Source organism: Lepidochelys kempii, chromosome 8 (assembly GCF_965140285.1).
Source record: "Lepidochelys kempii isolate rLepKem1 chromosome 8, rLepKem1.hap1, whole genome shotgun sequence".
Classification (NCBI taxonomy): Eukaryota; Metazoa; Chordata; order Testudines; family Cheloniidae; genus Lepidochelys; species Lepidochelys kempii.
The window spans coordinates 51449374-51464282 of NC_136387.1; the positions used below are offsets into that span (position 1 = coordinate 51449374).

General features: G+C 43.2%; 1 protein-coding gene across 6 annotated transcripts in view; it reads left to right on the forward strand.

The window, feature by feature from the left end:
- The window catches only part of RASAL2 (RAS protein activator like 2), a 275004-nt gene that overhangs the window by 188684 nt on the left and 71411 nt on the right, over positions 1–14909 (forward strand). For all 6 annotated transcript variants that reach the window (XM_078854058.1, XM_073356489.1, XM_073356490.1 and 3 more), the window contains one exon: positions 12494–12600. In XM_078854058.1, the coding sequence (XP_078710184.1) occupies positions 12494–12600 (107 nt within the window). The remainder of the gene's footprint in view (positions 1–12493; positions 12601–14909) is intronic.

Genomic DNA, 14909 nt, shown 5'->3' on the forward strand with positions numbered 1-14909 from the left:
TTGTGCAGAATAAATCATATGCCAAAAATCCTGTATTGTTAGATCTGACCCCTTCCTGTTGTAAAGTCACAATGCTGCAAGTCCCCTTTGTAGTGCTGCAGGACAGTCTTGGTTTCTGGCAGCACAGAGTTGTTATGGTCTCTTTTTTGTAAATAAACTGAATCCATTACAGTGTGGATGGCTCCTATGACCCCCCAGCATAGCTCATTTCTACTGACCCTCTTATTTGGCCTGTGGAAAGAGAGCTCTTAACTAGGGAGGCTATAGTCCAGCAGGACTTCTGATTGCTGCTTCTCATTCTGATGAAGAGGAGCTGTTCTAATATCCTTAATGCTGCTGTTGGCAGTCAGAAACAGATTCCATTATTGTTGATCAATGCAGCCACCATGCAGGAGGAGGGAAAAGGGGAGGGGTGGGAGCTTCCTATTCACAGATTGATCAACCTGCCATTGCATCAACAAATGCATTGTGAGAAAGCCTGGGATGCTGTTATAATAGCTGAAGCAGGAAGGGACTGGTGAAGAGGGGAATACAGGTTCTCCAGCTGTGACGGGTTTTTCAAATTGCCTCTAAGCTCTCTTTTCTTCACCAAAAAGCTACTGAATTTGATTTTTGTTTAATAGGGTGATGGTGATGTGTTATACGTAACTGATTAGCTATTGTGCTGGCTGAAAATTAGAGCTTCTTCAGCATTAGGATCCATTTCTTTTTATTTCAATTGCCCTTATATCTTATTCTGCTACTTCATCATTTTAATTACAAGCCTTCTCCCCACCCTTCCCCACTCTCTAGTATTTCTGCTTGGGCTGAAATCTGGCACAAAGGGACAAGGAACACAAATCTTTCTTACTGCTTTTCTCTCTCTCCTCTACCCCCCCCCCCCCACCTGCTTTATCAAAATGGTCTGACAGATAGAGAATTAAGAGGGGCAGGGTCACACTTTGTTTCATTTTGTCAGTGCAGTCAATAACTTAAGTGCTGGACTCCCAAGGCCATCAACTCATCCCCACCCTTCCTTCCCTGCTTCGTTCAGTCATTGTGTTCTGTATGGAAAAGTTTTCTGGCTGGAGAATGAATCTCCTATCTCCTGGTGATGTGGCTGAATGGCTGGATAGCAGCACAGAAGATGAGAAAAGCCTTCTCTCATTTCTCGGTACGGTAGGGTTCTAATGATTTTTAACACTTTACTGGCAAGACTTTACTACTTAAGGGTGGGAAGGTTAATTTTTCAGAGCAGAGTTGTAAAAGGAAACCATTTAAGGCAAGCTCTGAAATGAGATGGGAGTTTTAATTGGTTGGAATCAGTTAAAATTGTTCCAACAAAAAATTTGGACAAATGCTGAAGCAGAGTGAAGTGACAGATGTGTTGTACAGAAATGTTTCATCCCAACTGTTACTTGTGGGTCTGTTTCCTCTTCACCAGCTGATCTCTCTGTTTAGTTAGCTTCTATCCATGTCATTCAACATGCACTACAGCTTTAACTTATCATGCATATTAGAAGTAATAAGTTAAAGCATATGGAAAAAATGGCTGTGGGTGTTTTCCCTTAATTAGAAATTTTCCTATGTTAGAATTAAAATTTGAGGCAGAGGATCAGGTACACTTTAAATAATTTTTTTAAATCTAGAATTCTGGCTGCAGCATCACAGTGAAATGCCAAATACTGCTTCTATCTACTTAGGATAAGGATTTTGTTATGCTAAGTAAGAAATTATTCATTTTAAATTTTCCCTTGCTCGGTTTCTTCCCTTTACTCTTATTTATTGTCCCACCCTAAATATTTCTTAGCCCTCATTGTTGTTTACAGCCTTCAAACAGTTGTAGCTGGCTGCTACTTCATATTCCCCCTTAGTTGTCACTAAGCCAAGCTGTAAATATTTAGATTTTAGTTCTTCTAATCTTTCTACATAAGTCATTGCCTCCTGCCCCTTCATGATTTTTGTTGCTTTTTTCTGAATTCCCTCCAGTTTGATATCTTCCTGGTATCGAGATGCATAGAAGTGTGTGCTGTAATTTGTGTGCAATTTCAGCTTCAACGCTGTATAAGAGAGGTAATATCTCCTCCCTTGGTGTCTATGCTGCGATACCTCTGCATATTGTACTGACTTGGGGAACTGGGTCAGGTTTTAACATTTTTTTCTTTCCATGATGTGGCTGCCAACAGACTGGACAAATGAGTGACTCTTAATCTGTGAGTCAAGCAGGCAATAGATGATTTTAGATACTGGATTTTTGTGCCTAGTTTCTCCTCTGTCCAGTGTGCAAGCAGGCTTCCCAGGTTGTTCTCCTGCCTCACTGGAAGTAGCTGCCACAAGTTCCTTTCTACTGAGAAACCGTCTTACTTGCAGGCCTCAACAGAGCTCCAGAATAACATAGAACATGGGAGAAAAATGGAAACTTAATCCCAGAAAAAGCAAGAGGATAAGGACTGAAAGTTCCCTTTCTGTTCACCGTGCCCCGCAACCATACATTGTGGCCTTCTGTGGAACTACCACAGCCAGCCTAAGTAGGGACAGAAGCCTTTCTGAACTGGGCAGCAGTGCTCTGCTTCAGCAGCCTGGGTCCCATCTCCCCTTTCTATCCAGACCCAGAGACCATCAGGACAGCTCCCCAGTCCTATCGCCTAGGTATCCAAAGACAACCTCCAGGGGAACAGGACTCAGATGGGGACTCCTAAGATGAGATATAGGAGGCAGGGCCCTGGCCCCCAGCCCCCCACATCAGAGTGTGGAATCCCTTCATCCACAAGCTTCAGCAAGGGATCCATTATCTTTCATTCTGGAGTTCTTCCAGGATGGTTTGAAGAAAGGGTTCTCTGCTTGCTCCCTGGGTCCTGGTTTTGGTCCTCAAGTTGGATAAGTTCTCTTCCATTATAATCAGTTTGATTAAGGCAATATCTTACCTTAGGCTCCTATTAAGTATCTAATTTTCCTGTGGAGCCTAAACCTAGTGCTAAATGCCTGAGATTTACACCTGTAGTTAGTGTTCTATTCTTTCTCTCTTTCATAGAAAAAGTGGCTTTTCTAATGTTCATTACCATGGTCCTGAGCCTCAGGGAAACCTCAGCCCTGGCTTGCAATTTCCCCATCAGGAAAGAAAATAGTTTGCTGAATGTTTCATGGTTTGTATATGGCCTCAGTTTTCTGTCTTAATCATGAGATACCACTTTCCAAATTCTGCCCAATCCCAAATCCAGACTCAGGTTTCAGTGGCATCCCTGGACACTTGCTGAACATGTGAGGGCCTATTTTTCCCTAATCAAACCCTTCTGCAGGTTCAGGGTCTCTGTTTGTGTTGCTCACAGAAGGATGAAGTCCTGTCCTGATGGACCAGAGGCATGAAAGCCTAAATCACTAACCCTGGTTTATTAAGAGCAATAGGAAACTGCCGCAGAGCTGAGTTACATCCAGGACTCTGTTGCATCTGAAAATGCTTATTGCATGTTAAGTTAAATAAGAGTGCACTTCTTAGAAATGGACTCAAACCAAAACCCAGATCCAGACTATTATTATTATTATTAAATATTTATATTGCAGCAGTGCTTAAAAGACCAACAAAGCTGGGGACTCAGTGTGGTAGGAACTGTACAAACATAGAATGAATGGCATTCCCTGCCCTAAAGACTTTCTTTGTCTAGTCTATGTAGATTATAAAGTGTCGGGAGGGGAAACAAAGCCACAGAGGGTTGAAATGAACTACTCAAAGTCACATGGAAGTTAGTGGCAAAGCTGGATTTCCTGAATCACAGTCTATTGATCTGTCCGCTAGACTATGCTTCCTCTGACCCACAGAAACTCTGAATACTAAGGAAACCAGCTGAGCAGTGAGCCTGAAATGGAGCGACTGGAGAAGGAGGCAGGAGGGAACAGCACAAGGGAAGAGGAATGTCAGGCACTGATGACAGTATTGGCACCTTCTGCTGCAGCTACTTGTCTCTGCTCTTGCAGACTCAGTTTTGGTCTGGCTCCTTGTGATGCCAGCATACCCGGTGCCATCTGATGCCAAAGTCCCCATGCCTCAGTTGAATACTGACAAATATATAGCAGGAATCAATCTGGCTCAGCTGTGTGTTAGTATTGTTAAAATGGGTATTAGAATTATAAGGATGTTTATTGTTTAGACTTTATGAATGCCTGCAAGTTGCTGCACGCATCAATCTCCCTTATAACATCTGTACCCCTATTATAAGATGGGAGCATTAGTATTGTAAGCCTCTCTAACTATGGAGATCACCCTGCAGGAGAGAGACATTAACTAATGTGAAATGTTGGTCTCCAACAGAAGGTGTTATATCCTGTCCAACAGGGAAGACCCATCAACAACCCATCAGACAAACTATTATGGAACATTCAAGAAGGCAAAAAACTTGGCCGATTGCTTTCTGCCCCTCTTCCCCATAAAGATGAGTCATGCAAGTGAATTACTCCCAACAGCTGAATTTGCAGCTCAGAATGCAAGGGAGAAGGGAATAAAACCTCTAAAATGAAGAAACCATATCCTTTATTCTGACTGGACTCTAAGGGGCAAGGTTTCTAGGCGTAAGCAAGAGATCCTCAGATGCTTAGCCTGGGTTAGCCCTAAGGACATTGTGACAAAGTTCCTGCTCTACCTTGGTCGGTCTTGCGCTTATTGGCGGATTTGCTCACCTTGGAGCTTCACGGCAGCCCTCAGCTTGGCCGTTTCTCTGAACCCACAGTCCAGGTCGATGACTCCTGTGTCTGACCAGGAGTTGGGAGGATTTGGGGGGAACCCAGGCCCGCTCTCTACTCCGGGTTCCAGCCCAGGGCCCTGTGGAATGCAGCTATCTAGAGTGCCTCCTCGAACAGCTGTGCGACAGCTACAACTCCCTGGGCTACTTCTCCATGGCCTCCTCCCAACACCTTCTTTATCCTCACCATAGGACCTTCCTCCTGGTGTCTGATAATGCTTGTACACCTCAGTCCTCCAACAGTCTGCGTTCTCACTCTCAGCTCCTAGTGCCTCTTGCTCCCAGCTCCTCTCACACACGCCACAAACTGAAGTGAGCTCCTTTTTAAAACCCAGGTGCCCTGATTAACCTGCCTTAATTGATTCTATCAGCTTCTTGATTGGCTGCAGGTGTTCTAATCAGCCTGTCTTAATTGTCTCCAGAAGGTTCCTGATTGTTCTGGAACCTTCCCTGTTACCTTACCCAGGGAAAAGGGACCTACTTAGCCTGGGGCTAATATATCTGCCTTCTATTAATCTCCGATAGCCATCTGGCCCAACCCTGTCACAACATACAGAGCTTTCTTATTATGAAAGCTTCTGTTGCCCCTTGGAATTTAAAATCATAACTCATTTGTGTATGTATCAAGTATCAGAGGGATGGCTGTGTTAGTTTGTATCCACAAAAACAACAAGGAGTGCGGACTCCTCATTGTTTTTGTGTAAGTATGTTTACCTGCTTTAACCTTGTAAATAACTCTCATTTCCTTTTCCTTTTAATAAATGTGTAGATAGTTTATTATAGGATTGGCTACAAGCATTCTCTTTGGTGAGATCTAAGGAGCGATTGACCTGGGTTAAGTAACTTGTCCCTTGGGACTGGGAGTAACCTGAACATTACTGTGATTCATGGTGTAAGGGACCATCTATCACAAAGGTAAACTTACCTTGGTGGCAAGACAGATGGGTACACTAAGTCTGCGACTCCATGTGAAGGCTATTATAGTGCTTGAGGAGTTCACACTTGATAATTGGTTGGTGAAATGTAAGTATAGAACTCAGACAATTTGGGGTTTGTGCTGTGGTTTGTAACAGTCTGCTCTGAGGTTGGCACTCATGCTTTTGAGCCGCTACAGGACATCTTGATGCTCGTCCCAGCAATTTCTCTTGTCTTCAAGCTCTCATGGCTATCTTCATACAGAACTTACCAGTAATAAGAGGTTCTGGAGGCATGTACATGAGAAGTTAAAAATGGATACCTGCGTGCATTCATCTTCTTTACAGAGCACACAGTTAGCAGACATGACTTCTTAGAACAGTGCTTCTCAACCTATTTATCATTATGAGCCACATATGTGGCCCATAATGTGTTACCTGGGCCGCAGGTTGAGAACCACAGCGCGTCCCCTTGAACCACCCCCACAGACCCTTATGCCCAGCGTCTCCCACCCAGAGACCCCTCCGCAGGGTGGGGCCAGGAGTGGAGCCGTGGGTGGGGGGCTGGGTGGCAGGGACCCCGGACCCCGCCATGCGGAGCTGGATGGCAGGGCAGCCACGGACCCTAAACCCCGACCCTCTGGGGCCAGGTGACAGCCCTGGACCCTGTGGGGCTGGGTATTGCCGGGCAGCAGCCCCAGTCCCTGCGGGGCTGGGTAGCAGCCCTGGACCTCATACCCCATGGAGCTAGGTGGATTCTTGTAAGTATGTGAGCACCATTTTGGTAACCGGAACACCTGCTGTCATTTTTCATTCTCAAACTTCTCTGTCATGGGATTGTGAACATCTGTTGTTTTAAAATACTCAGTAGTTGGCTAGGAAGCTAGGGTGACCAGGTGTCTGGTTTTCAACTGGAACACCCAGTCAAAAAGGGACCCTGGTGGCTCCGGTCAGCACTGCTGACTGGGCCATTAAAGGTCTGGTCGGTGGTGCTGCGGCACAAAGCCAGGCTAGTACCTACCTGTCCTGGCTAACACTGCGCTATGCCCCGGAAGCAGCCAGCAGGTCCGGCTCCTAGGCAGGAGGGTCACAGGGCTCCGCGCACTGCCCCCATTCCGAGTACTGGCTCTGTACTCCCATTGGCAGGGAACTGGCCAATGAGAGTGGGGGCAGAGGGGCAGTGCCTGCGTGGAGCCTCCTGACCCCCTGCCTAGGAGCCGGACCTGCTGCTGGCCGCTTCCAGGGAGCCACCAGAGGTAAGCCCGCGTCCCAGCCCTGAGCCCCCCTCCCAACCTGGAACCCCCTCCTACATCCCAAACTCCTCATCCCCGGCCCAATTCCAGAGCCCTCATCCCCTCTTGCACCCCAAACCCCTGCCTCAACCCGCAGCCCCTCCCACACTCTGAATCCCTTGGCCCCACCCCCAAACCTGGAACCCCCTCCTGCACCCCAAACCTCTCATCTCCAGCCCCACCCCAGATCCCACACCCCCAGCTGGAGCCCTCACCCCTCCTGCACCTCAACTCCCTGCCCCAGCCTGGAGTCCTCTCCTGAAGTCTGAACCCCTCATTTCTGGACCACCCTTGAGCCCGCACCCCCAGTTAGAGCCCACACCCCCTTCCGCACCCCAACCCCCTGCCCCAGACCAGTGAAAGTGAGGGAAGGTGGGGGAGAGTGAGCCATCAAGGGAGGGGGAATGTAGTGAGCAGGGGGCGGGGCCTCAGGAAGGGGTGGGACTAGGGTGTTGGGTTTTGTGCGACTAGGAAGTTGGCAACCCTATCGGAAGCTTTTGATTCTTGCTGCTATCCAGTAAGTTGGTTGGTGATGGGAAGCTATAGCAAATGCTCTGTGTGTTTCCTTCATTTTTTATTCTCTTCTTTACTTACCAAAGTATTTCACTTTTACACTTTTCATTATCAAACTCACCCCTATCTCATGTCTGTCTTTTTATCTTTCCTGTCTAGACTACCTATCAATATTCACTTCGTGGTTGTAGTAACCATCACAGCAAGATTGTTTTGCCCACAAAGTTATACACTGTGGAACTTGTATTCTCTTATATTTCATTCAGAGCAAGAGTTCGGTGAGCTACCAAGCCTGGTGCAAAATCACATTTGTTCTGGCTGCCTTCTAATTCCAGTTTTTAACTGAAGGAATTAATTAAACCTGTATAACAGGGCTTTAAACTAAGCCCAACAAGTCTAATTTTCCCCAAGTGGGGGAATCCAAAGGGGTGATGTTTATTCCAAGGTAAAGCCTTCACCTTTTCACATTTTCATAATGCCTCCATGCTACCAAGCCATTACATTTGTAAACTGCTGAAGGCTTGTGTGACGTACATACAGACTGAGAATTTTTTAATTATCGTAGGAATAGAGGAATTGCTGAATCAGACCAGACTGAATCAGACCCATCTAGTCCAGTATCCCATCTCTGACAGTGACCAGCATCAAATGCTTTAGAAGAAGGCATAAGTACATCACACTTGTCAGATGTGAGGTAATCTGTCTCCAACAATTAGGTCTCATCCTGATATCTACTAATTAGAGATTCATTTAAATCCTAACGCATATGGTTTAATATCCCTTCAATAATTTTTCATAGCACTAACAATTAGAACTCTGGATGTTCTAATTAGCCCTATAAATGTCTACTCTCGTTCTGAAACCTTTTAAATTCTTGGCCTCAACATTTTCCTGTGGCAGTGGGTTCGACTATCTAATTGCATGGTGTGAAGAAGAAATATTTCCTTTTATCGGCTTTGAATTTTCCACCTGCTAATTTCATTGAATTTCCTAATTCTTGTGATAGGGAAAACATATACTCCTTGTATCCCTTCTCCGTAGCATTCAATGTTTTGTAGACATGTCCCTTCTTAGTTGGCTCCTTTCTAAGATAAACAATCCCAATCTTTTTGATTTCTCTTCATATGATTTTTCCGTGTCCCCAGCGATCCTTATTACCCTTCCCTGAACCTGACTAATTATGCAATATCCTTTTTGAGAGTGACCAGTACTGCACACAATATTCCAGCCAAGTCAAAGATTGTTCATTTCATCCTCTCCGTGCTGGAAAAAGGCCTTCCTAGTAGGATACAGGGGCCCACAAATGCAAGGATTCAAGTTACAAAAGGCTGGAAACAACAAGCTACTATACTGGAAACCCAGAAGCTTGTGGACCATTGCTCCCTCACTGGAGGGAGCTGAGGCCAGCATTTGTGGCCAAGATGACTGGATTCAATGGAGAAGGGTGCCCGCCATCTGCCATACCAGTGCTCCCTGCTGAATGCTTAATGAAGTGGCAATGGTGTATGTCTTGAAATAAACAGTTCTCCTGCCATGTGGGCCAAAAGAATGAGCAATTGCATGTTACAGTGGGAAGAGGGCATTGCTGTGTGAAGGGGTGAAAAGGGAGAGCTATATGTCGTACTTTATAGATCTAGTTTCACAAGCATTTGCCATTCCTGAGTAATTGTCTCAGCTAGTTTGCAGCTGACTAATATTATTTAACACAGATAAATGAGGTGATGAATTAAAAGCGCCACACAGGAATGTTTGCAATTTTTTTTTTTTTTGTTAAGATTGGAAGGGGGGAAATCCATTTATTTTTCAGAGGTTGAGAGAACAGATGAAAAGGTTTCAGACTGTTATTTATCCACAGAGACAATGTGATTTGTCTATAGTGTTGGCCCCAGAGAGTGAGCCATGCAGAGAACGATTATAATTTAATACTGAGACCGTGAAAGGTGCATTGATTTTACAGCAGGTGAAAACAATGCAATAGTAGTATGTAGCATGAGTCAGGGGAGGCAACCATCTAATATTGGCCTAGAAGCAACAGTATAGATTTTCCATCCAACTCAGCAGAAATACTTCTTAAGGACACAGTAGTTGCATCACTTTCAGCTTGGAGTTAGAAGTAACTGGCCAATTTTACATTTTGCTAGGGACTAATCCAGCAGGTTGTTAATCTGCTCCTGCTGATATTTTTTGTTATGTTTCTAATTGATTGCAAGCATCTCCTCTGGATATTTGCTTCTCCTTTCCTCACTTAATAGACTTTTATGAATCTTCTGAGCATGGAAGAAACTCATTTTATGCAGCAATCCCAGCATCTTTTATCTACAAATAACTTGCATTGCTGCTAGATGAGTATCGGGGCTGGAGCATAGATTCTTCTCAGCTCTCCTTTGGTTTAATCTTATTTCTCCCTATAACTCCCTGTCCTGGGAAAGGACCACCTATTGTCGAAAATGATAGGGAATTACTTCTTCTGTTTTCATTTATGACTCAGCAAAATCAGCACTGTGTTAAATTACTTGGGATGCTTTGATGATGTGAAGTGATTTCCTGTGTGTGTGAAGTGAAGAAAGCCAAAGTCATTACATTAGTTGATGCTCTTTGATTTGAGGTAAAGGAGCTCTTTTTGGCCCCATGTTCTAAATGCATAGATCGCTTCCATTTCCTTCAATTAAATTTCCACCAAAAATTTGATTATTGAAATATATCTGATATGGCTACCTCTCTGAGTACTTACGCCAGGAGAAGTTCTATGCTATGTGCTGCAGGCTGTTTTTACCTAAGGGTATGTCTACACTGAAAGTAGGCACCTGCATCTGGCCTGTGCCAGCTGACTTGGGCTCAGGCTAAGGAGCTGTTTAACTGCAGTGTAGAAGTTCAGGCTTGGGCTGGAGCGCGGGTTCTAGGACCTTGCGAGGTGGGAGGATCTCAGAGCTCAGGATGCAACCTGTGCCCAAACGTTTACACTGCAATTAAACAGCCTCTTAGCTTGAACCCCGCGAACCCAAGTCAGCTGCCACAGGCCAGCCACAGGTGTCTAATTGCAGTGTAGACATACCATAAGCTTTTGGCTTTTTTCCCTCCCCTCTTTTGGTGGGGGGGGGTGTCGGAGAGATGATGAAGATAGTAGAAATAAAACTAGCCAAGTATTCTGAGAGTGGGATTGACCATTGTTCAATCCTTGGTCTAGCACTGGTCTCTAGGCATTCTATTGTCTAAAGGTGCCCTGTGAAGCAGTGATCATCAAATTCTGAAACCAGGAAACGGCTGGTGCCCCATAGGTTATGAAGGGAAGTGCCCAGTGCTAATCATCAGTCTGTGGAGAAATCTCACTGTAAGCTAAGGTCTTTTTGTTGCAAGCTTTGACAGATTGATTAATTTATTCTGTGTGAGTGGAGCTGTTTGCATCAGCTTCGTGGTTTTGGACTAAATGCTGTGCCCTGCCCATTTACCAGTGTTAGTTGGTGATCGCTGTTCAACTTTCTATGTAGCTAATTTTGGAAGCTGCTGTTCACGTTAGCAGTTCTTTAATCATTGATGCTTAAAGGCAAGCTGAGAGACTTATATTTTTTTTTTTTTTAAAAAAAGCCCTACAGTAGAGGGATTACTACTTTTGCAGCATGATCCTATTTTCTTAACCTTTCAGTCGATATGATGATAAATTTTGGTTTTCTCCTTCAAGACTTCTTGGGCAAGATCTACTATAATATGGATAAAATAGAATCCAATTGGCAAAGGTATCACAGGTAATGTTCTGCTTGGAGAAGGCTTTTGTGTGTGTGGTGGGGTGTCTTGATGATTTTTGGTGAAGAAATCCTTGTTCTCTTGGCAGCAGCTGGCTGTAAATTTCAGTAAACCTTTGTTGTTGCTGTGACTCAGGATATATAGTGAAATTTTCTGTAGCTGAGGGGAGCCGGCAGTTGGGCGTCTGTTAATAGCCTGAAAGTAACTAATGAGGATGTGCAGTCGGAACGATTGATTGAATAGCTGCAGTCCTGTGTGTTTCTTTCTCGTTCTCTCTGCAAGCTGTAAAGAGGGAGGGGGAAGAGAGAGAAAACCAGCTTTCACTTAAGTGGAAGTAGCACGGATCCCAAGGGCCAAGAGGCCAGAAATGGAAGTTTAAGCTGCATCTATCTTTTGAAAGGAAAACGGCAGGAGTCAAAATGTCAGTCTCCGAAGTCACAGTTTACTCCTTTTCTTTAGGATCCAGAAGATAACAATGGGCTTTTTCTAAGGATGTGGTTTTTCATATCCTATTGAGAATGTCTTATTTATGAAGCTGGATTCCTGTAAGTCTAGTATTTGAACTGGAGATGGGCAGCAGTTGTGATAAAGGTATTAATATGTGTCCGTGTGTGTGATTTTATAATGTGCATGCTGTATAAATCTATAAAATCAGATATGAGCACATCTTCTGTAAAGATTTGAGCTTGCAAGATCTGCCTGCACAGATTTAGGATGCCAAAGTCATATCTTAGTAAGGTCATATTGCCAGAACAAGGAGAAACTGACCTATTTTTGTATCTGCTAAGGTATATATGTTGTTTTATCCAGGCAATTATGAGTCTTCTGATGGTCTCAAAGTTTGAGCTAGCAGTAGGGTCACATTACCTGCATGAGACTGAACTTTGACCTTTGTCAAATTATGTTCAACATAGGATAAAATTGTGATCTCCCTCTGTCACAGGTTTTATTTGACAGTGTTAACTACTACATTGCTGATTTGTAAAAAGAATAGTTGAAAGTTCTCTGAGTTGTAAGTAGCAAGTGTACAAGGTAGCAATACATATGGGTATTGAGCTTCACCAATGTGTTTAATCATAACTGCCTATTGCCTATAAGATCAAATCAGATTCCTAATTTTGAGCTTGTTGCCAGTTAAAATGTCTCTGTAACTTACCTTGGTAGCAAATGAGCCATATATAAATATGTAAGTATGATTTGGCTGTTAGCTAATGCAGCTGATAGTTTGTGACGGCTTCTGTCCAGAGCAGGATAAAACCTGGGTTTTTTTATTTTATTTTTTTTTTCCAATTCCCCTCACCCAACTTCTTTTCTTTTTCTTCTCCAGAGGTCCCAGCAGAGAGATCTCCTCGCAGACGGAGCATCTCAGGAACCAGCACATCCGAGAAAACCAACTCCATGGATGCTTCAAACACCTCTCCTTTCAAAGTCCCAGTAAGTGCGCCTTTCCTCTGAAGGAGGGATATCTTCCCATTGAATTGGGGGTGGAGGTTTAGGCTATCCTAACAAATCTAGTACTCGTCTATTGATTCAGGATGACAATTTAATAGTGCAGGTGGCCAAAAGGCATGCATATCAGCTGCCATAAATGATCAGGTAACATTTTCTAGGAGACCCATAATTTACCTTTCCACAAGATTTGATCTAAAATCAGTAGTCATGTGTACTTTAAAACCCAACCATGAGGTGGTGAGCAGTCTAATTTCAATATGTCCTAGATACCCGTGAGATTGCTTTGTAGGCTTCACACTGGACATTTATTTTCTTCTCCAAAAAAGAACTTTAGGTTGGTGATGGCATGTGTGTTTTCCCCATATCAGTTGGAATGAATTAGGGGTCTGAAATGGCTAACACTTTATTTTAAAGCTACTGAAATGGATCTCTGCATGTGTGCGTTAACTGGCCTTAATTCTTCCGGTTGTTAGTTTCAGTTTACCTTTCCAAGTATGGAGTGTGGATTTTTCTTGCCAACATCTTTAGAGTCCAGTTGCTGTACTAAAACCTACAGCACTAAGGCTTTTCTATTGTTCTTCTTAGTCTGAAAGAAGAAAGGTCTGTCAAATCATAAGTCAAGTTAAAATGAAGTGCTCTTTAATATTTTACCAATAGTTAGACTTGGTTTAAAAAAGGCAAAGTCCAGATGTATTATTATAGAGATTTTTTATGTTCATCTCCACTGTGTGAAAGAACTCTTGAAAGTTTGAAAATGTTTGTCCACACAGTTTTTGGCCTTTTTTATGTGTGATGAGCACTGATTTCTCTTCCTGTGTTCTCTGTGGAGTTGAGGCCAGTATAGCTGCATTTTATTGTGTTCACCCCATAACCTCCAAATCACTGAAAGTCACCCAGAATACTCACAACCCTGGGAAGAATAGTTTTTAGCTAACTTCAGATACAGACATGTTTACATGCTTGTTTTGTGATGAATCCCCACAAAATTCTCCCTTGTCTTTTTAATGTATAAATAAGTGGTGGATTCTTTAATTTTACAATCGATATTTTGCCAGTATGAAGGTGGATTCAATTTTATTAAAGTTAATTTAATCTGAGCCCGATCATAAACTCCAAATTAATTGGTTTCAGAGTAACAGCCGTGTTGGTCTGTATTCGCAAAAAGAAAAGGAGTACTTGTGGCACCTTAGAGACTAACCAATTTATTTGAGCATAAGCTTTTGTGAGCTACAGTAAGCCATACTACATACTAAGCCACAGTATGCATCCGATGAAGTGAGCTGTAGCTCACAAAAGCTTATGCTCAAACAAATTGGTTAGTCTCTAAGGTGCCACAAGTACTCCTTTTCTTTTTTCCAAATTAATTGGGATTTAAAAGAAAAAAGTTCCTGGTCAAGTTAGTGGTAGCTCCATCTTGGACTGTTTTCCTGTCCTCTTTCAGATTAAACTATCAGTGGTAAATACAGGGAGATCACTATCTTGGAGTAGTTACCTGTGCTCGATTCCTGTGTTTTTCTCCAAGTCTCATAATGAGACCAAAAGTTGAACTTCTGGTATCTGTTGGGGGACCACCAAAATGCACTTTCCTTGTTTTAAAGACCATCTGAAGTAAATATTCATACTGAGACTATTTTGGTAGTCTTAATATGCTGTGTTCTAAAGGGCACTCAAAAATAGGTTTTTAGTCCAATTACAGAATGTACTAGTTATAACTTTATAAAATCTCAAAACTTGTCTATATGCAATGAATCCTTATAGTATAACCATGGGCAGCAGAGTACATATGGGTACCATGAGGATTTCTGGGAGCTTTTGTAAGTCCTAGCAACTCTTACCCAACCCATCCGTATTGATAAGAAATGCCATTAGTCTTACAGATGTTTGAATGTATTGTGGTGTTCTGTGTCTACAGCTTATCTATAAATCACAAACAAGATTTGAAGATGCCATGTACCAAATCACTTAATGTCAGCCTGGGTTTTTTGTTTTTCATTTCTGTACCTTTCACTCTTTACTATCCCTCTCAAATGTCTTTTCTTCAGCTGCGTTGTATTGTCTATGAATTTAGGTCGTTAACACTTTAAAAGTGTTTCTTTTCACTTATGTTTTCTTCTTCAGCACTCCCCCTTCCTTCCTGTGTCTCGTCTTTTCCAAGTTATTTTTTCTTCTAATGCTTCTTTGGGTACTGTCTTATTTTCCTCCTTCCTCCTTGCGATTTTAATGGGGCTATAAGAACTCTGAGGCAAAGAGGTGCAGGAAGCTGTCCACACCCTCTCCTTTTGGTCATAAAC